The 20,781-nt window shown below is 42.4% G+C and overlaps 1 protein-coding gene across 1 annotated transcript in view; it reads left to right on the top strand.

Moving 5' to 3' along the window:
• SPRYD3 (SPRY domain containing 3) overlaps nucleotides 1–20,781 on the top strand; it is a 2,261,394-nt gene that overhangs the window by 1,835,801 nt on the left and 404,812 nt on the right. The window contains 2 exon segments of the mRNA XM_044083977.1: nucleotides 2,136–2,155; nucleotides 2,157–2,283. Of these exon segments, the coding sequence (XP_043939912.1) occupies nucleotides 2,136–2,155; nucleotides 2,157–2,283 (147 nt within the window).

Genomic DNA, 20,781 nt, shown 5'->3' with positions numbered 1-20,781 from the left:
AACCTGGACCAAAACACTAAAGGCGGAGGCATGTCCATGTTCATTAAGGATATTCACACCTCCAGGTTAGTTGCTCAGCATAATGCATCCGAGAATATCCAAGTGCAACTAACTGTGGGCAAGACCGCAATCCAAATTGTAGCTTACTACAGATCCCGCACCATGCCCCAGGATTCCCACTCCTCATTTCTTGATACACTGGAAATTATTAGGGTACAACCTAACACCCTAATAATGGGCAATTTCAACTACCCCACCATTAACTGGGAAAACTACTCATGTACCAACTCTTGTGCTCAGCGTTTTCTGGAATTCATAAATTCCAGTGCCTTGGATCAACTTATCCACACCCCCACCAGGGGCAGCAATATCCTAGACCTGGTTATTACCAACATGGGCAACCGATGCTCCACACCAGAGGTCAATTCCTCGTTGGTCAGATCCGACCACAAGCTAATCACCCTAGACATCCACATCCCTCCCCCACCCCCCCATTAGGGAAACCACAGTAAAAAAATTTCTCCAAAGCCAACTTTACACTTTTTAAGACAGAAGTGGCAAACTTTGCGACACCCATGCTGATGGACAGTAGAGGTATGACTGCTGAATCCTACACAAATGCACTTTATAAGCACTTACACAAGTGCATGGATCATGCAATCCCTAACAGAACCAAGATGCCATCCTCCAAAAAAAGGAAGCCAATCTGGTGGTCCCCTGCCATAAACAAACACTGCAACAGAAGAAAGAAACTCTTGCAAAAAAGAGTAAAATCCCATGATTGGAAAAACTCCCTGGTCAGCCTCAGTAAGAAGTTGAGATTCCTCATAAAATCTACCAAAGCTAGTTGCGAAAACAAAATCACCACCGACTCTAAAGACAACCACAAAGCATTCTATAGCTATGTCAAGAATCTCAATGGCAACACTCCGATCTGCTCTGAGTTACAGCACAATGGCACTAAATATACAAAACCAACTGATCTTGCCAACATCCTGGCAGATAGTTTCAGTGCTAACTGTACCCCCCTGTCATCCCCTAAAGGGTCCATCTCTATACCAGACGAATGCTAAGTTCTTGTAATCACGGCTGCACAGGTAAAAAATACACTATCCAAAGCCAAGAACACAGCATCCATGGGACCTGACAACATCCCAGGCTGTGTTCTACATGAACTACAGAACTTACTGGCACCCCACCTAAGTACCATGTTTAATCATAGCCTCACCTCAGGCTATGTGCCCACTGAATGGTGCACAGCAACGGATATCCCACTACACAAAGGGGGAGCCATCACAGACCCTAGAAACTTCCACCCCATTAGCTTAACGAGCCAGGTCTGCAAGGCTATGGAATGTATCATCATGGAACTTATAAACAATGACATTGGTAATCTCCAAACTAAGGACCCCACCCAGTTTGTGTTTGTAAAAGACAGATCATGTCTCCTAAACCTGATAGACTTCTTTGAAGCAGTCACCAAAACTGTAGATGAGGGTAAGGTGGTTCACACAGCCTATCTAGATCTCGCCAAGGCTTTCAATACCATCCCCCACTCTGGAATTATAGATAAACTCACTAAACTAGGTATAAATCCCTATGTCACAAGATGGGTTGCCAACTGGCTCACTGACAGAAACCACACTGTGAAAGTAGCAGACTCCAAATCCAACTTCAGACCAGTAACAAGTGGAGTACCGCAGGGTTCAGTCCTGGGTCCTCTCCTGTTTGGTATCTACTTCTCTGAAGTACAGGCTAACACAGAAGGTCTTTGGCTAACGAAGTTTGCAGATGACTGCAAACTAGGATCCATAATCAAAACTCCAAAAGATGTGGACATCCTACAAAAGGGTCTCGCTGAGACAGATGCCTGGTGCTATTGGCATGTAACAGTGAGTGACTGACAATGGCACATTGTACTGACTTTGATTTGAATTTGTAACTGTACTGCTGCAGGCATAACGCAATAGTGCCCCACATGTTAACCTTGCTTTACTCTAAAAGGATAGAAGGAAAATCTCACCATAAATTGCATTCATGTAAAGTAATGGGTTTGCATCTCCTGTGTCTAAGATATATGTTTGCTGGTTTTGGCCTGTTTTTCATGCTTCAGAATTCTCATGTTTTGCTTGCAGCTGTTGGAGTATATTGGCAAGGAAAAGTATAATGGATGTGGGCCTCGCCCAAGCCAGACATGCTTTGTGTACCAGGAGCCATTACTTTGAAGTAGAAATAGTGGACCCAGGAGAAAAGTGCTACATAGCACTGGGATTGGCCAGAAAGGTAAGTAACTATGAGTTGGATTTATTCTTCTATTGAAATGCTAGTATATGACAGACTTTTATGTTTGCATGGATTAACTAGAAAGCAGAAGTTCTGAAATATGTGTTTTTACTAATGTGGATAGCTACAAAGCAACTGTGAACTCTTTGTGGACTTAGCCATTCATGGATAAAGTAATTCACAGTTCCAAAATTCTTTCTTTTCCATGTTTTTGAAGACCTTTGGGACCTTAAGTTTTTATACTTTATATGCCATAAATATTCTTTTTTTCAGTAGCAGAGAGAAGCCAGAATCTGGATACAAAAGAATAGTGGCCGTGTTTGAAGCAGTTGGGTTTATAAAATGCTTTAAAAATAATTGTATATCAGGGTCTGTAGCACACCATGTGAATGATATTTACTAGGTATGCCAAAAAACAGATTTGCAGTTTGAGATGTATTGGGGAAAGACAGTAAGCAGGCAGTTGTATCAGTGTCTTTCCTGGTTAGGTGCAGGTGATGGCTAGAGTTGTCAGGCAGTCTTTGGTTAAACATTTTTTTTTTTTGGTGCAGTGGTGATTTTAATTTACTGTTAGTGTAGTTTGCACACTGGGATGTCCTTCCATTTCACTGTTGTGGTATTCATTGCAGTAAGGATCCCTGCCAAGGGTGGACTGATGTCCAGCCAGTATATCAAAACGTTCAGGTTACTTTAAGGTATGCGTAGCATAGGTCATTAAGGTGAGGTCCGGAGGTACCATCCTCAGAACTACTTTGCTGCCAGTCCAATCTCCATCTCTCAATCGTTGGTCTGAATGCCTGTTCTGTTCCTGGTTCACCAAGCCGTGGCAGATTGGGGTTTATTGTATCTTATCTTCATATTTTGTAGCTTGTGGGGTTTCATGTAATCCAAGAAGGGTAAATTCCATAGGAGACAGATTCCACCATAAAGATTGTCACAAGCAGTGCTTGTTTTGCCTTGGTGCTTCCCACAACCATACGTGCTGTGTTATCTGTCAAGCTTTTGTTCCCAAAATCCTCTGTAGCAGGTTTCTTCTTTAGTTTTGTATCTAGCAAATCAAAATATTAAGCTTTTAGCTAAAGTCACTGTGGAAGAAACTTCCCTCGCCAAGGATCAGCCGTCCGTGAAGAAGGTAGCCAAGAAGTCTAGGCCAGATTCTTCTGCTGTTCAGCCTTTGCAGGACATCTCTTCTGAGGCGAGTGAAAGCCCAAACGTTCACCCCATTACTTCGTTGGATTCTTCGGCTGTGACCATTTTAGTGGCTGGCGGGGATCTGACCTTAGGGATGTCCTTGGAGGCGTTGCAGATGTCCTCAGTGGACATTCAGGGGAACCACAGGTAATTATTTCTGAGGGGTCTAGGACGTTCCTTCAAATTTTTGTCAAGGAATTTCCTACTACAGTTATTGCCTACTCCCCTCTCCTTTAGATTATGGGTCTGAGGAAGAGGAATCTACTAGTGCTGAGTCTCCTTTTGAGGAAATTTCTTTTGGGGGAACAATCTCTAGAATGATGGAGTTTTTTAAATGGGTTTGTGCTCAAGTTTCATATGTGCAGAAAAGTAGTTATGAGCTCCTGAAAATAGACTCTCCCAGGTCTTCTGCTGTACTGCCTATTTTGGCTGCATTGTTGAATGCCTTTTCTAATCCGTCTAAGACTCCTGACTGACTCTCAACCCCCTGCTCCCAAGAAACATGATAGGTTTTATAGGGTGTCTGTGGACTGTAAAATTCTTTATAAGTGCCTTTCTGCTGACTGGTGGTGTCTGTTGCCTCTGACAAGCCAGTTCAGTTGCTTCTTTCTCCCAAGTTATTGCCTTCTGATGAAGATAACAGAACCATGGAAAGGTTGGGGAGAAAGGTTTACACCTCTGCTACTTTGGCTTTTAGGGCTGTCAGTTATCAGACCCATATGTCCAGGTACATGTTGACTCTTCTTTCCCAGGCCTGTCAGGTAATTTCTGATCTTCCGGACTCTGAAGGGAAAAATTCTGCTCCTTCCGTGTTAGAGACTTCCTCCCAGGTGACTTGAAATTCCATCAGGTGTAGTTATGATGCAGCAGATGCTTCCTCTAGGGCTGCTGCCTTTGGGTCTGTGATGAGAAGATATTCTTGGCTTCAGCTTCAATATTTGCTTGATGATATTAAGACTAAGTTGATGGATGCTCCTCTGGATAATAAACACTTGTTTGGCGAAGCTTATACTAATTTGTTTAAGTCCCTTCAGGATAATGGTAAAACTTTACAGGAACATGTTTTTGTTTCTCCTGTTCCTGCGTTTCAGAGAAATTACACCAGTAAGCCAGCCTTCGTTCACAGGCATTTATCACCCTCCCCCCAAGGGCAAGAAAGGTGGGAAGTGGGCTCCTCCTGCTAAAGCTACTCAGAATTATGTGCCTCAGGAGTCTCCTTTTCCTGCTATATCAGGTGCTGTCTGACTACCCGGTTCTTCCTGGCCACATTCCACTTTCTGTTCGCCTTTCTGTCTCTCTCCTGGTTCAGTTAAGTATTACTCAGGACTTCTGGGTTCTGTCCATTGTCCTCCAATTGGGTTTCATGGTCTGGAAATCTCTTTCCCCCTTTTATGGGAATTTCTCAGGATCCTCAGGAACACCTGTCCTCCTTTCCAGGAGTACTTTGGGATCTCTTGGGTACTATTGAAGAAGTCCAAGAAACAGCTGATACAGTGATATCTGGAGAACAGCAAGGCAACTCAAATCCACAGTCCACCATCAGAACACACTTTATTACAGCAAAGCTTTTGGGTAATACCCTTTCTCAATGCTAAAACATAAAATATATTACATTTAAATAAGAGCAAAGGAGCATCATGTGACCACAGCCAAAAAAAAAACACGGGACAATCTTAATCAAAACACTAAAATTAAAAAAAACTAAAATTGTTTTGATTTGTTTTTGTATGTTTTTTGATTTATTTTTTTTTTTTTAATTTTATTGTTTTGATTGTGTCCTGTGATTTGTTGGCTGTGGTCACATGATGCTCATTTGTTCTTATTTAAATGTGATGTATTTCATGTATATTCTTTTAGCATTCAGAAAGGGTGTTACACTTTATTACAGCAAAGCTTTTGGGTATTCTGATGGTGGACTGTGGTTTTGAGTTATTATTCAAGAAGTCCCAGTTTCCCAAAGGGGAGGTGGTTTTGCTCAAGGATGTTCTTAGTACCCAGGAAAGGGGGTACTTGGAGACCAATTTTAGACCTCTCTCATCTAAATAAATTTCTGAAGGTTACCTCTTTTCAAATGTTGTCCCTTCAGAGTTTGTTCCCTCTTTCGCTTTCTCAGGCTTACATGGTGTCTCTGGACCTCAAGGATGTTTATCTCCGTGTCCCAATTCATAGGTTCATAGGTAAGTACTAGGCTATCTGCTGAAGGGCATTTATAAGCCTAGCCAGAATTTGTTGGCTTTCGCCACCCCCTTAGATTAGTTCCCTGTGCCTCTGTCCAGCAGAGCCATTAGTTCCCTGCGCCACTGTCCAGCAGAGCCACTGCAGTGATCCCCGGGGTAAATTTTCTGTTTCCCATCCATCCGTCAAGGTTTCTCTTGAAGAGTTGTAGTGAGGGGCTCTGCCTGATGTATATTGGTATCCTGTTCCAAAGCATGGGGAGTCTCTGGGACAGGAATCTATCCCTCCAGCATGTCCTATTTATCATTGTGGTGAGGTTTATATCTCTAGAGCGTGTGGCTCTCCGGGATTTGTTTTTTTTTTAGGTGGAGCATGTCCCTCAATTCTGGGTTGGACATGGCCTTGTATGTCAGGCAGAGATCACCTCTGAGTAAGCGGTATGCAACCGAGTACAGCTGGAGTTTCTTGAGTCGGGCTGCATAGGGCATCTGTTTGAGACCAGTAATCCTCTTGGTGAGGTACTTTTGTGATCTTTCCAGCTGTTGCAAGTGTCTTGTAAGGTACATCCCAAATGGGACGTTGTATTCTATAGTGGGTCTAATGAGTGATGAGTAGAGAGGCACAATAACCTCTTTTGTTCTAGATGCGAACCCTTTTGTTATTAGGTGGGCCACATAGAAGGATTTTCTAACCACCTTGGCAATATGATTATCAAAGGAGCAATTACTATCTACTTGGGTCCCCAGATCCCTTATTACATTTTCTGTATTTAGGGGGACTACCACCTATGTGGCAGTTTGCAGGTACTTTATTTTTTCCAAAGGGGATGACTATGCACTTTTTAGCATTTAGCTTGAGGCCATGATTTTGACACCAGGTATCCGTCTTAGTGAGACCCTTCTGGAGGGTGCCTGTATCAGCCGGAGAATCAATTATGGCCCCTAGTTTGCAGTCATCTGCGAACTTGGTCAGCCATAGTCCTCCTATGCTTGCCTGTACCTCTGAGAAGTATATACCGAACAGGAGGGGTCCTAGGACTGAGCCCTGGGGGACGCTACTTGTAACCGGTTTAGAGTCGGACGTAGAGCCTGCAACTCTCACCATGTGGGTTCTATCCATGAGCCAGTTGGCAACCCATCTTGTGATGTAGAGGTTTATGACACCAGGTATCCGTCTTGGTGAGACCCTTCTGGAGGGTGCCTGTATCAGCCGGAGAACCAATTATGGCCCCTAGTTTGCAGTCATCTGCGAACATGGTCAGCCATAGTCCTCCTATGCTTGCTTGTACCTCTGAAAAGTATATACCGAACAGGAGGGTTCCTAGGACTGAGCCCTGGGGGACGCTACTTGTAACCGGTTTAGAGTCGGACGTAGAGCCTGCAACTCTCACCATGTGGGTTCTATCCATGAGCCAGTTGGCAACCCATCTTGTGATGTAGAGGTTTATGTTCAAGCTTGTCTATAATTCTAGAATGAGGAATGGTGTCAAAAGCCTTTGTGAGGTCTAGGTAGGCTGTATGGACCTCCTTTCCCCTCATCTAATGCCTTGGTAACTGTGTCAAAGAAGTCCATCAGGTTTAGGAGGCATGATCTGCCCTTAATAAAGCCAAACTGGGTAGAGTCCAAGGTTTGGAGGTTCCCAATGTCTCTGTTAATGAGTTCTATGATGATGCGCTCCATAGCCTTGCAGACCAGGCTAGTCAGGCTTATAGGGCGATAGTTCCCGGGGTCCATTGTGGCTCCACCTTTGTGTAGTGGGATAACTGTTGCTGTGCACCACTCTATAGGTACGTAGCCTGTAGAGAGGCTGAGTTTGTACAGTGTGTTTAGGTGAGGGGGTCAGTTCATTTTGGAGCTCTTGTAAGACACAGCCTGGGACACCATCCGGTCCCATTGAAGCTGTGTTTTTGGCTTTGGATAGGGCTGTTTTAACCTGTGTTTTGGTGATTGATGGGGCCCTACATTCTTCTGGTATGGTTATGGGCCCTTTAGGGGGTGAGCGAGGGGTGAAGTTTGCACTAAACCTGTCTGCCAGAATGTTGGCAATATCAGTCAGTTCAGTGTATTTTGTGCCATTCTGCACTAACTCAGAGCAGATCTGAGAGTTTCCACTTAGGTTCTTGACATAGCTAAAGAAGCTAAAGAAAGCTTTGTAGTTATCTTTGGAGTCATTGGCAATTTTTCTTTCGAAACTAGCCTTGGATTATTTAATGAGGGATCATAGTTTTTTGCTGATACTGATCAGGGATGTCTTTCCTTCTTGGAATTTTACTCTTTTCTGTACTAGTTTCCTCCTTTTGTTGTATAGTTTGTTTATGGCAGGGGTCCACCAGACTGGTTTCCTTTTCTTGGAGGAGTGAGTCTTGGTTTTTCTTGGGATAGCATGATCCATGCATTCCTGCAGATGCTCATAGAGTGCCTTTGTAAAGGTTTCAGCAGCTTGGACAGCATTGTCCTTTAGCATGGAGGCTGTGGCCCTTTCCACCTCGGTCTTAAGTAACGTGAAGTTTGCTTTTGAAAAGTTTTTCACAGTGGTTTCCTTGGGGGTAGGGACAGAATGATCCAGAGTGATTAGTCTATGGTCTGATCTAACCAGTGAGGGGTTGACCTCCGGTGTGGAACACCGGTCGCCCATGTACTCATCCCCCTTTCAGGAACTTATGATGTGTCTCTGTTGCTTCTTGGCATTTTCAATTCTCTGCTTTGCCGTTTGGTCTTTCTACTGCCCCAAGGGTATTCACCAAATGCCTCACTCCTGTGATTGTTTTTTGCAGGCTAAGGGGGATCCGAGTCTTTCCCTACTTGGACAACCTCCTGTTTCATGTATCCCCTCCAGCAATCTTATTGCAAAATATTTACTTTGCAGTCTCTCTTCTGCAGAGCCTCGAGTTCACTATAAATTTCAAAAAGTCCTTTCAGACTCCTTTTCAAGATCTTGTTTTTTCTGGTGTGCAGGATCCAGACTGCTCCTATGCTGGCATCCCTGCCTTCTCCCAAGGCCCTAACTCTCATTTCCTTTTTTCAGTCCCTTCTTCCTCTGACCTCAGTAACAGCAAGGGAATGTCTGAGAGCTCTGTTTTTCATAGGTACACAGCCTTTACAAGCCTAGCCCATAGAAGTGCCCTGGCATTGTGCCACCCAACGTTAGTTCCCAGTGCCTCTATCAAGTAGCTAGTCGGCAGTCTGACTTGGAATCCGCTACCTTCACACTGTGGGTTCTATCTGTAAGCCAATTTGCAACCCACTTAGTGATGTAAGGGTTGATGCCTAGTTTGGTGAGTTTATCAATAATTCCTGAGTGGGGAATGGTATCAAAAGTATTGGACAGATCAAGGTAGGCTGTATGAACTGCCTTGCCCTCATCCACAACTCTGGTGACTGATTCAAAGAAGTCAACTAGGTTGAGCAGGCATGATCTACCTGTCACAAAACTAAATTGCATGGGATCTAGAGTTTGGAGATTCCCTATATCCTTGTTAATTAGGTCCACGATGATGCACTCCATAGCCTTACATATCGCTCTCATCAGGCTAATTGGGTGATAATTCCCAGGGTCTGTAGGTGCTGCCCCTTAATGGAGAGGGATGACTGTAGCAATGTGCCATTCGATAGGGACAACGCCTGAGGTGAGGCTGTGATTGAGCAGGGCACACAGATGTGGTGCCAATTCACTTTGTAGTTCATGTAGAATGCATCCAGGGATATTGTCGGGTCCCATGGAAGTTGTATTCTTGGCCTTGGACAATGCAACTTTAACCTGTGCTACAGTAATGCTGGGTGCCTGCATGGCTTCCACTATTCCTCTGCTGCCTTTCACCAAACTCCACATGAGAAAACTTCAGTGGTTTCTAAAGTCAGTTTGGCTTCAGCATTCTCATCCCCTTGATTTTTAGTTCCTCTTTTTCTATGTCTCAAGTAGGAACTTCAGTGGTGGATTCAGTAGTTGACTCTCAATCCAGGGCTCCCTTTTCATCAACCTCTTTCCTCTCAAGAGCTGTGCAGAAATGCCTAAGATGTGAGATGGGGGTGCAGCCTTTGGATCCCTAAAGGTGTAGGGAGCCCGTTGCCTCTTCTGTAGGAAGTCCTCGTCATCATCAAGGAGATGAGAGTTCTGCTGGCTGTTCAGGCTTTTCATCCTCTTTTTCTCTCCAGGACCTCTCAAGGTGTTGACAGACAATACCACAGTAATGTAGTATGTCTGCAAATGGGGGGGGGGACTATGGTCTTATCTTCTTAGCCAGATAGCACCCCTAGTGTGGGAACTAGCTTTCCAGTTCCAAGTGACTCTTCAGGCAGTGTACATTCCTTCAAGTCAAAACATTGTGACAGACTGTCTGAGCAGGACCATAACTCAGTCCCATGAATGGATGCTTCTCAGGGATGGGTTTATGGACATTTTCCACTAGTGGGGTACTCCTTGAATAGAATTTTGTTCTCCTCTCTGAACAGACATCTTCCTCTATTTTGTGCCAGAGTCTCCGGTCCTCGGGTTTGAAAGGTGGGCACCCTCTCTTTTTCTTTGATGGGGATGTTTCTTTATGCTTTCCCTACCCTTATTATCATTCCAAAAGTCTTGTTCAAAATACAACAGGATGCTTCCACTATCTTGATGATTCCCACTTGACCAAGACAGCAGTCATTTCCTCTTCCTCTTTTAGTCAAGGGCAATCATCACAAGTTACCTCACAGGATGGACATATTCACACAAGAAAGGGGATCTTTCATCCATCCCCACCTATCCACTCTGTCCACTCTTCAACTGACATTGTGGATTATAAGATTTTGATTTCACATAGACCTTTTTTCTGAGGATGTGCTTGGGGTTCTGCAAGAGCCAGGAATCCCACTATTAGGAAATTCTACTTATCCAAATGGAAGTGGTTTTCAGTTTGGTGTCTCTGTCATAACCTCGATCCACTTTCTGTGAAGGTTCCTTTCGTTCTATCTTGTTTGTGTGAACTGCTCCATGCTGGGTTGGCATATTCTCCTGTTAAGGCACAGTTATCAACTATTTCTGCTTGTCTGCATCTCTTTCCCCCTTTAGCTTCTAGATTTGAGGCTAATCAGTTCCTTAAAGGCATCCTACATATTAGACCTCCCAGGAAGCCTGCACCCCTCTTGCCTGGGATCTTAATTTTGTTTTGAAGAAATTGACCCAGGCTCCCTTTGAGCCTGCCGCTAGAACTTCCTTAAAGCATTGTTCTTGGAAAACTGTTCATTTGTTGACCCTAACTTCTGCCAGATGGGTGTCTGACCTTCAAGCCTTTATGCCTTGTTCTCCCTTTTTGGTTTTCCATAAGGACAGGGTGTCCATTCGTACGCCTCCTTTTATGCCCAAAGCGGTGAATGAGTTGTCTCTTAATCAGTCTATTCATTTGCCCACTTTTTTCCCTTCTCTGCAATCAGCTAGTGAGAAGGTTCTGCGCACTTTGGATGTGCATAGACAACTCATATTTTATTTGGATAAGACTAAGGCTTTTCGTAATTCTGATCAGCTTTTTTTTTTTTTTTTCATCCCAGGGCTTTAGGATGGGCTGATTTCAAGCAAACTATTTCTTCTGGGTTATCTAAAACCATTTTTTTTTTCTTATTCTTTTCATGGCAAGAGCCTTTCTTCTTCTGTGAAGGCTCATACTACTTGTGCCATGGCTTCTTCTGGTGCATTTTTCAAGGGTTTTGATAGTAACTCTATTCTTGAGGCAGCTACCTGGACTTCTGTGTATACATTTACGAAGCAATATAAGTTGAATGCGATATCCAGAGCCAGAACTGGTTTTGCTAGGGCCATTCTTCTTGGGTTCCTAGAGGACTCTGCTGGCCCCTTCTTCCTCGCTCTTCTCTTCCTGAGCTTTGACACTCTCCCTCTTGTAAGGAATACTGTAACAGTGAAATGGAAGGACATAGTACAGTTGTGTAAAATCTTACCATAAGTATATATGTCCTTCTCTTCACTGTAGCAGTATTCACTCCCTCCTCCCCTGGTCCTTTTCTCTTCTGGATATACAGGTTACCTCTCTTATCCTTGGACTAGGGTTCCTACTGGGTCTCTTAGTTCTGAGGATGGTATGCACTGACATCAGCTTTATGCCCCGTGCCATATGTGAGGAGCATACGTGAGATGTGCAGCATACCCTTAGCAACTGAAAGGCTTTGTTATACTGGCCTGACTTCGGGCAGTCCTTGGGAGGGAATCCATCTTGTAAGGAATACTGCAGCTGTAGAGAGAAGTACATCTACCATTTTGGTAAGTGCAACTATTATTTCTCTCCTGATCCCAAGAATGAGAGAGAAAGAGGACTTCATACCTTCGATATCCACAGACAACTCTGATGCTATCGTGGCAGAAGAAAATCTTTCAGAACTTCTGATCAGCTGTTTATTTCTTGTGAAGTTAAGAAGAGGGAGCAACCCATTTCAATGCAGACTATTTCCAAATATTTGCTCAGTCTTTTACACTTTGTTATTCCTACCGCAACAAAACTATTCCAGGCTCATTCAAGGCTCTTTCTACTAGGGTATTGGCTTCATCTATGGCTTTTTGGAAAGGGTTGGACTCTGGTTCCTGTCTGTGGGTCGTGAGACATGAGCTATAATGCTGAAACCAAAAGGCTGCAGGACTGCTATACCGTCGAACAATGCAGCAAAAAGGCAGAAACGCTATGGCATTTAACACTGAACCAAAAACTAGCACATCACGATGATCCCTAAGAAAGCTACCCGACTGTTTTCTGAAAACAGCCGCTGTAGAATAGTGATCATCGCAGATGTGTATAGCATAGGGGAACAAGAAACACAGCATGGAAGCATGCCTCTAAATAACCAGATTTTCTGTGAAATGTTTGGATATTTGCCTCAGTGGTCTTCATGCATACAAAATAAATTATGTATGTTATACCAGTGAGGATTAATACCAAATAATGACATCCCTCAGAGCTGCAGCTGTTAGACCCATTAACACATGCTTGGCAAAACAATTCCTGCTATCCTATCAATGTTTTAAGTGTATAAGAGCAATGTTTAAAATCTGTCCATAGTACTTGTCAACTATACAGATTTCACAGAATGTCCAAATTTTTGCCTCATATTTTTGGTCCATTTTACATAAAATCATAGTGTGCTGGTGAATTAATGGCAGATTATTAAAGACTGATGTTAGAAAATAATGACAGACATCTGCGCTTCACATCTCATACCCTTCAGAAAATTCATACTCATGCCTAAAACCTATTCTATCAACTTTCTAGGTTTGTAAGAGCAATTTAAGTCCCTAGTTCTGGGCCTTTATCCCACCTTTGTTTATCGCTTTGTCCAGATTTCTTGCTATGAGAGATTGAGAGGTATGTGGCCTTTTGTCCCCACATTATTACAGATATCGTGTGCAAAGAGGTTAAGAGGAATGCATACAATTGAGGGAAATCTAGGCATTAGATAGGCTAAGGTTGAAGTACTCCACCTAAAAACTGTAGGAATATGTCACTATGATGCATGTAGTGGCATTAATGTAAAGAAGAATAGGAAGCTTATAACCCTGTGGATATTGGGGTATGTGCTTCCCATCATGCTTTACAAGCAGGATAGGAAGCACATACCTGAACGAATGTCAAGTTTAGTGACTGCAATCCTCTCTAACAAGCCACAACACAGCAATTTGTACAAGGATGGAAACAACTCTGGCCAGTACACAGCTGTACAGTCTACATGACATTACAGTAGTACCCCCCAAATTCACTACAAATGTAAAATAGGGAGACCAAATGATTATTATCCCATCTCACCTACCAACGCAGACTGTAGTGTAGTGGAGCAGCATTTGTGGCACTTGGAGGTCTGGCACAATCATCCTATGATAGCTGCAAATAGGGTAAACACATATGTAGAGGTAGTCATGCAGAAAAGGATACTATGCAGGGAAACGTCCCTAAGTAATGTCTGTATCTGGAAATGAGCTTGGGCAATATACTTGATTGGTCAAGACAAGACAACAGGCTGTTAAAGGGGAACTGTGCACTAAATGCAGTGTCAATAGTGTATTCATCCAGCTCAGACATCTACAGTTCAGTATGAATATCATAGTGCTGTTCAGTTTGGAAGTACAGCATTTATCTACTTGCTCTAGCAAGGGATATTGCATAAGCAAGGTGGAGTACACAGAGCTACAAACAGCCCTTTGTGAAAGACAGCAGTCATAAGCCACTGTATATATTAGTAGACATAGCAAGCTACTACAGGACCTATACTTCACTAGGTGACATACTTCACGGTTCCCACAGTCACAGAGTGGCCTGTACAGCATTGGCATTCAGTTGCCCAGCCTTGCTAAACTGTAGAACATGGATGCTGAGCGGCCCTCTACAAGTATTGTTGATGTGATGGATACTGCATAGAGTACAGAACAGGTCAGCTTGTCAGCAGATATTGGACAGTGCCCAGCCAATGTGGCAAGCCAATGCTAGTGATGGAGGGATGCTTATATCATTTAGAGTGTGAGATGCTATCCAAATGATACTGGGCATGTATTGAGCAGAGAATAAAGACCTGCAGATGCTGAGCTATCACTGTTCACCATGCAGAGTGGGAAGAACTGCAGAAATCCTTGCCACACCAACATGGGCCTGATGCAGCCAGTGCACAGGTAGCTGTGCTTCATTCAGAACTACGGTAGAGTGCAGAGCACAGCAATGATTTGCCTAGTCAGGTAATGCAGATTGTCCTTGGAAAGGCAGATGACAATGTGCTACAAGAGCTGCCTTGTCCGTACCATCCTCCATCATACCATTGCCAGAATATGACAGAAGGCACAAGCATCCATGTCAATATCCCTTACAATGCTAGCAGATATTGATGTCAGCTGGTACTCACTCCGCAGTGGTATCTTTCTCCTAAGAAGAAAGTCTGATATGGATGGTAAGAACTCAGTTGTTTTGCTCACTACAGTGCAAAATCTGGCAGATCTGTGTAGGGCAGACATCATATTTGGGGATGGCATATTCCCAACACATGCAGATATGTGCCACTAATTGTGCATATTGTATGGATTCATTGGCACTTACACTACTACTAAGATTGTTCCCCTGGTTTATTGTTTAATGACTCGGAAAATAGAGTCTGCATATAATAATTTGTGGGATATGCTTAAGGGATGAATGCAGATGTTGGATGCACCTTTCATCCAGACTACATCATGACTGATCTTGAGAAGGCAGCAATTCATGCCAGCCATAAGGCATTCCCCAAGAGTATTCTAAAGAGTTGCTTGTTCCATTTTCCCCAGATTATTTGGTGGCAACTCCAGCATCACCACCTTGTGGCCATGTATGGTATGGGCACTGCATTTTCAATAGCCATCCACAAGTTGATTGCACTGGCTTTCCTACCAGTAGATGTTGTGCCTGTATTTATGGAAATTATGTCTACACTAACAGAATGTGCTAAGCCTATATCAACATTTCTGGACCATCATTATGTACATGGCTGACCAAGGAAGTATGCCTCCCGGTGTTCTGCACCACAATGATTTTCAAGATCTTACCCCTTGAAATTCTGGAATATTTGGGTTCTCTCTGACATGGGTTTTCCATGAACCAATAATCAAGTGGAAGCATGGCACCATCAGCTTAAGGTGTTATTGGACAGCCTACAGTACAGCTTACTGATCTTCGGCCTGTTCTGCAACAGGAACAAAACCTAACTGATAATGGAAGGGAATCGCATCTCAGGGGGATCCTAGTGACACCACATAGGAAGGCTATTGTTGTAAGGGATCGTCACCTAAACCACATCCTCCAATATGTGTTACTACAGCAATGTGCAGGATTTCTTACATGCTGTGGCACATTTTTACAAGTTGTGATTGTATGTGCGTATAGTACACACCAAGCACTACACACATCACTTCACATGTATTAATAAAGGCTTTGCCCATTGTGCATTTTTTTCACAGTGCCACCTTTATGCCCCCGTAGCATCTGGTTGCAGTAGCCTGTACTGCAGACAGTTATACCTTTGTGCCTCTGGGGGCATGCATACTGTCTCACTCTGAGAGTTTGCTTCTGCCACCTATGGACGTGATCTTCTATGCCCACAGGTAAATGTCCACAGCCATATGTCACTGCAGCCAAACTGCCATCCAGCTGTCTCACAGGGAGGTGTCAAGCTGCCTAGGCACCTCAACCTATAGAGACTAAGTATTCTTGAAGCAGAAATTTGGTCCTCTGTACATAATTTTACAAAGCAATTCCTTTTCCAGGTCAAGGACAGACTTTGGTAAGAGCATTCTCCAGGAGCTTTTGGACCGTCCCTCTTCTACTTCCCAAGTATTCTAAGCTATGTTAATCTACCCATATATCTTAGGCTAAGGCAACCATGATCAATATGAAGAACATAGTACAGCTGTGTAAGTAAATTTGCCATAACAGTAGATGTTTGAATGATCTCTGTGCAGTAGCCACTCCCTCCTCCCATTCCCTTTGTTTTTTTTTTAATGTTGTTTTTATGCCAGAGTGTGGACCTGCATTTTTCTTTTCCTAACAATGTTATCTCAGGGCATAGCCTCCATCTCCCAGTTGGCATGAAAACTCTGAAGGGTTTGGTGCCCAAGCCTGTCTTTTAGTCAGTTCAGCTCAAGCTAACAGTTTGGGTGCACGGAAGGCAATCTGAAGCTTTGGTAGCTGGCTGGGTGTTATATACTGTTTAGGATATAACCCATATAGCTTAGGGTACTTCAGCAGTGATCATTTGCACATCTACTGTTATGGTAAGTTTACTTACACAACTGTACTGTACTTGTAATGAGTCATCTTCTGGTATTTCTAAGCTTTTATTAACCATTGCGGATTTTCTGAATCTAAAATGTAACATTACAGGGCCACATTTCCTATCTGTCCTGTAGGACTTCAAGATACTTTGTCTTTTTGCATGCAATCAGTAAGACAATGAGAACTTGAGGAGAGATTTTCTAAAGGTTAAGGTGGCGCTAGATCTCATTCCTTCCCCTTCTGGTGCTAAGTGGATAGGAAAGCTGCTGCTCCTTTCTTAAGTCGTTTTACTCACTCTTGTGTCAATGCTGATACATAGACTGCTCAGCGCTTTGCAGGTATTAGAGTTAACGTTGATAAAAGCATTGCCATTTCTCTTTGGGCACACCCTTTTTCATTGCTGCCTTCCACTTTAGTGATGTGTTTTGAAACTGGTGACAATGTGCCATCCTCTCTACTATGATGCTCTCAGTTCCAGGTATATTTCAGATCCTTGGCATTTGGGCTATACCATCAGGTTCAGTATCACTGCAAGTGCCCTGTAAGCCATTGCACATATCCAAAGCCTCATCATTAAAGCCTTTAGATCTAAGGTCATAACTACTGGGCCTGTAGTTGATATCCATTGTCGACTGAATGGTACCGAATTCAGCTTGATATGTGTTGGCATCTGCATCATTGCTGGAGGGTGCCAGTACTGGATTCTTTGCAGTGATACCATTGGCGCAGAGTTTGACTGCAAGATAAACTGCCAGTTAATTGCTGACTGTTCAGCATGTCCAAGTCTTGACATCTGCAACTCACTATACCAGCCTTTACCTGTCTTGGCCACCTGCACCTTCAACTGTTTAAGTCTTATCTGAGAGCTGCTGGCAGGATCATTACAAAATATCTTGATCCAGCTCAAATCAAGCTGCTTAAAAGACGTGGAGTCATCTTGCTTCAGGTGAGTTTGTTTTTGTTTGTAAACAACCTAAGTCTGTTTGTCACCCTTAATGAATATAAAACATTTGGTGTAGACAAACAGGTTGAGTTGTATAGTATGAAAGACATTCTGTTAGCCGTAAACAAATGCATAGCAAGTTTGTTAACTGCAGCAGAGCTCTATTAAGGCAAAATTGGTGCCTTTGACTCTGACAGTAATAAACCAATCTAGATTTGCCTTCCAGTTGAATTGAGTGCTCCCAACACCTTTGTAGCCTTTGCCTCTGTCTGTGAAGAAAGTGGGCCTATAGGTGAACTACATCTTAAACTGACCCACCAAGACAGGATGCACACAGTCTGGTGCAAAATGATCAACTGCAGTATTGTTGATGATTTGTTACACATTGTTACTAGGTGCAATAGGTCTTGTTCGCTGTTTTCATAGAAAAGTTCACAAAGCACAGGCACAACATCTTCAGGTGACACATTACACAAATTTACAAATTTACTTAACAATTTCAACATCAAGTGGAGTATTGAGGTCACTTGAAACTAAAGTTTGCTGAGAAGGTAGTGGCTAGAAGACTGATTCTATCACTAAGTTTGAGGTGACCAGTCTTATTTTGAAAGCCAGGTCCAGTGCTGTATGGAGGTGATTTGAACAGTACCAAACATATATAATATCCAGTTAAACTTGTGGATGAGAGCCACTCACTTCTCTCTGACTGAACCAGTTTGTGTGAGCCAACACTGAGTTAAGGGAGTTGGAAAAGTCTTGTAGGAAAAGACTTTGAGATACTTGGTGGAGAGTAGGCGATATTTGTTTGCACAATGATGACACAAAGTTTTTGGTGCCCTACATAAGATAATGGATCAGTGAGTGCTTTGACTGATGAGAAAGTACTGTCCCTACCACTAGTGTCATTGTGCTTAAAGCTCTAAGTTACAGAGACTCTCTGGTGCACCCGAACAACCAAATCAGGAGTAAACGTTTACTTTGGATTCCCTTATGAATGAGAATTTTCTCTTATGAATGTAAAGTCAGCATTGTACAGTAAGTCAGAGATAATTCACATCTTGTTGCACATTGGCTTTGTATCTGCAGCATCCTATATGGGAGAAGTGGTACAGAGGTCTATGCTAGTCTCTCTGAATGATATGGAAGAGCCTAGAGTATCTGAGAGAACAAGGAGACTAAACCCGGTCCCTGAAAGTTTTTTATTCCAGGGTGTTGCTGCGTAACTATAAGCATTATGCAGGCACACTGCTTTGTGATCTGTGCCTTAGAACATTTTCATCCCCCCACACCATTCGAGTTCCAGAATAAATATATCTATTTTTTTTGTGTTGTTAAATAATTAATGCATTACATTTTAACATGCAGCTTAAAACAAAAAATGCAAAACAGAAAAATGCCCATTAATAAATAAATCAGATTTGAAGCAGTTGTTTCTTTTATAGTGAAAGTGCATGTGAGTATTCTAAGTACAGGTGCCACCATTCTTTCTTAGGAAAGGCTGATAATGTGTTTGTTTATAATACCCTCGGATTAATATTTAGCTACTGTCATGTCTAATGTAATTTTTTGTTGCTGTTCTTTGTCTAGTCTTACATATCTAACAAAGTAGATTAAAGTTCTATACTACTTTTTATTCCCAAACATTGTAGCAAAATCATTGTAGTCCGAGCACACCATCCCACTGTTTGGCTAAAACTCCAGTGTTGACTCAGTGACCTGAAGCTTGAATTAATCTTTTAGACTCAGTGACCTGAACCTTGAATTAATCTTTTCTGAAAATCACCCTTACAGTGAGTTTCTTGAAGAGTTAGTCTTAAAAAAATTTTACCTTTTAGTTCTCCCCACAAATTCTGATTGCCACTCAGTTGTGATACTGTACTTTGTTCCTATCCAGTTTTTTTTTTCATGTCCAAAACATTAATACTGCAAAGGTACTATACAGTAGATAGAATTTCTCAAATATTCTGCATATCATTTCATTTTTAACTAATGTCTTAAATTCAGTAACATGATTATTGCTGAGCTGTACCAACACTGGATGTAATTCTAGCCATTTACAATCACACAGTTCTGGATGCTGAAAATTAAAATATATACCTCTGAATTTTGTTACCTAATGAGGAACAATCACCCACTTTTCTGCATATGCTCCTTATTTCAACTTTTCATTTGTTCATTCTTCATAATTCATGAAGGCTGAATGTAAGTTTCACTATCTACATATTGTCCATTTCTTAAGAAAAAAAAAAAGCAAAACAACCCTCACTTTGAGCTGTCTTCTTCCTGCTTTAGTTCACCATTACAATGACTGTACACAAGATATTAAAGTGTGACGAACAGAGCAGGGCTGATCATGTTTCCTCTTACCATGATCTAACTGCCACTGCACTACGAAAATTTAATGCATATTGATTGTTTCCATACAGATCAACCTATCTGGAAATGCTGAACTCTGAATATAAAAACTGAAGCAGATAGAAAGCACACCTTTATATTTACAAATCCAAGCAGTGAAAAATTTTCCTCTGCTTTTGCATTTTAAATTTGCACTTATGAAAATTTGCGTTGAACAAGTGGAATTCTGTCTACCGTATCGTATTCTTCACTAGCTAGATTAGCAGGGATAAGATGTCGTGCCTGGCTCATTGTTATTAATTAATTTAGTGCACCATTAAGTTCTGACATTATTTAAATATTTGTTCTACAATATAGAATCCTAATGTATAATTCAAGAGAGTGCTTCCGGTCGCTCCCCAGCATAGAATGACTTCGTTTTGTCACAGATAGTTTTACCAAATATTTTTTAATTCCATTACATATGTCTGTAGTGGTGGCAGCAGGTAGCAGTGTTGGCTTTGTGATTTTTTAAGATGCTGCATTTGATGTGTGTGATCCTTAGTGGTATACATTTAGGTTTATTGATTAGGTATATATGTCCAGGCAGGGAAGATGTTCTTCGTGTTTCACTGTTGCAGTCATTACATTTGGGTAATCTGCTGGCAGGTTGCCCTCAGTCGGCATGATTAACAAAGTCTTGGGTCCTGCGTCGGTTGCTGTTCCTTCTTCCATGACGTCAGGTCGTCAGGGGTATAAAACATGCAGCCGACGCCATTACATCAGTCTTCCTTGCAGCGCGGTGCCCAAAGCAGAAGCAGTTTGCAAGTGCCGGTCAGCCGACACCTGAAATTTTCGTTTTCGAGTTTCAGAACCGAAGTCTTCAACTAAAAGTGAAGTACCCAATTGTGGAAACTTTTTCTTGCTCCTTACCGATGTCAGTAAAAGTTAATAATTGCATTACTTGTGGGAAGCAAATACCTCATAAGGATTTTCATTTGTACTGTATTCCTTGCCCTAGGTCCTGATCATAACGTACCTTGTTGTCGGTTTTGTGCTAGATTTAATCAACGCACTATTAAACGTCGGTAACCAAAAATT

The sequence above is a fragment of the Protopterus annectens genome, chromosome 9.part0 (assembly GCF_019279795.1).
Source record: "Protopterus annectens isolate FY-2018-M chromosome 9.part0, PAN1.0, whole genome shotgun sequence".
NCBI classification, from domain to species: Eukaryota; Metazoa; Chordata; order Ceratodontiformes; family Protopteridae; genus Protopterus; species Protopterus annectens.
Note: the sequence above shows the minus strand (reverse complement) of the source record. Positions and strands in the feature narration are given on the sequence as shown.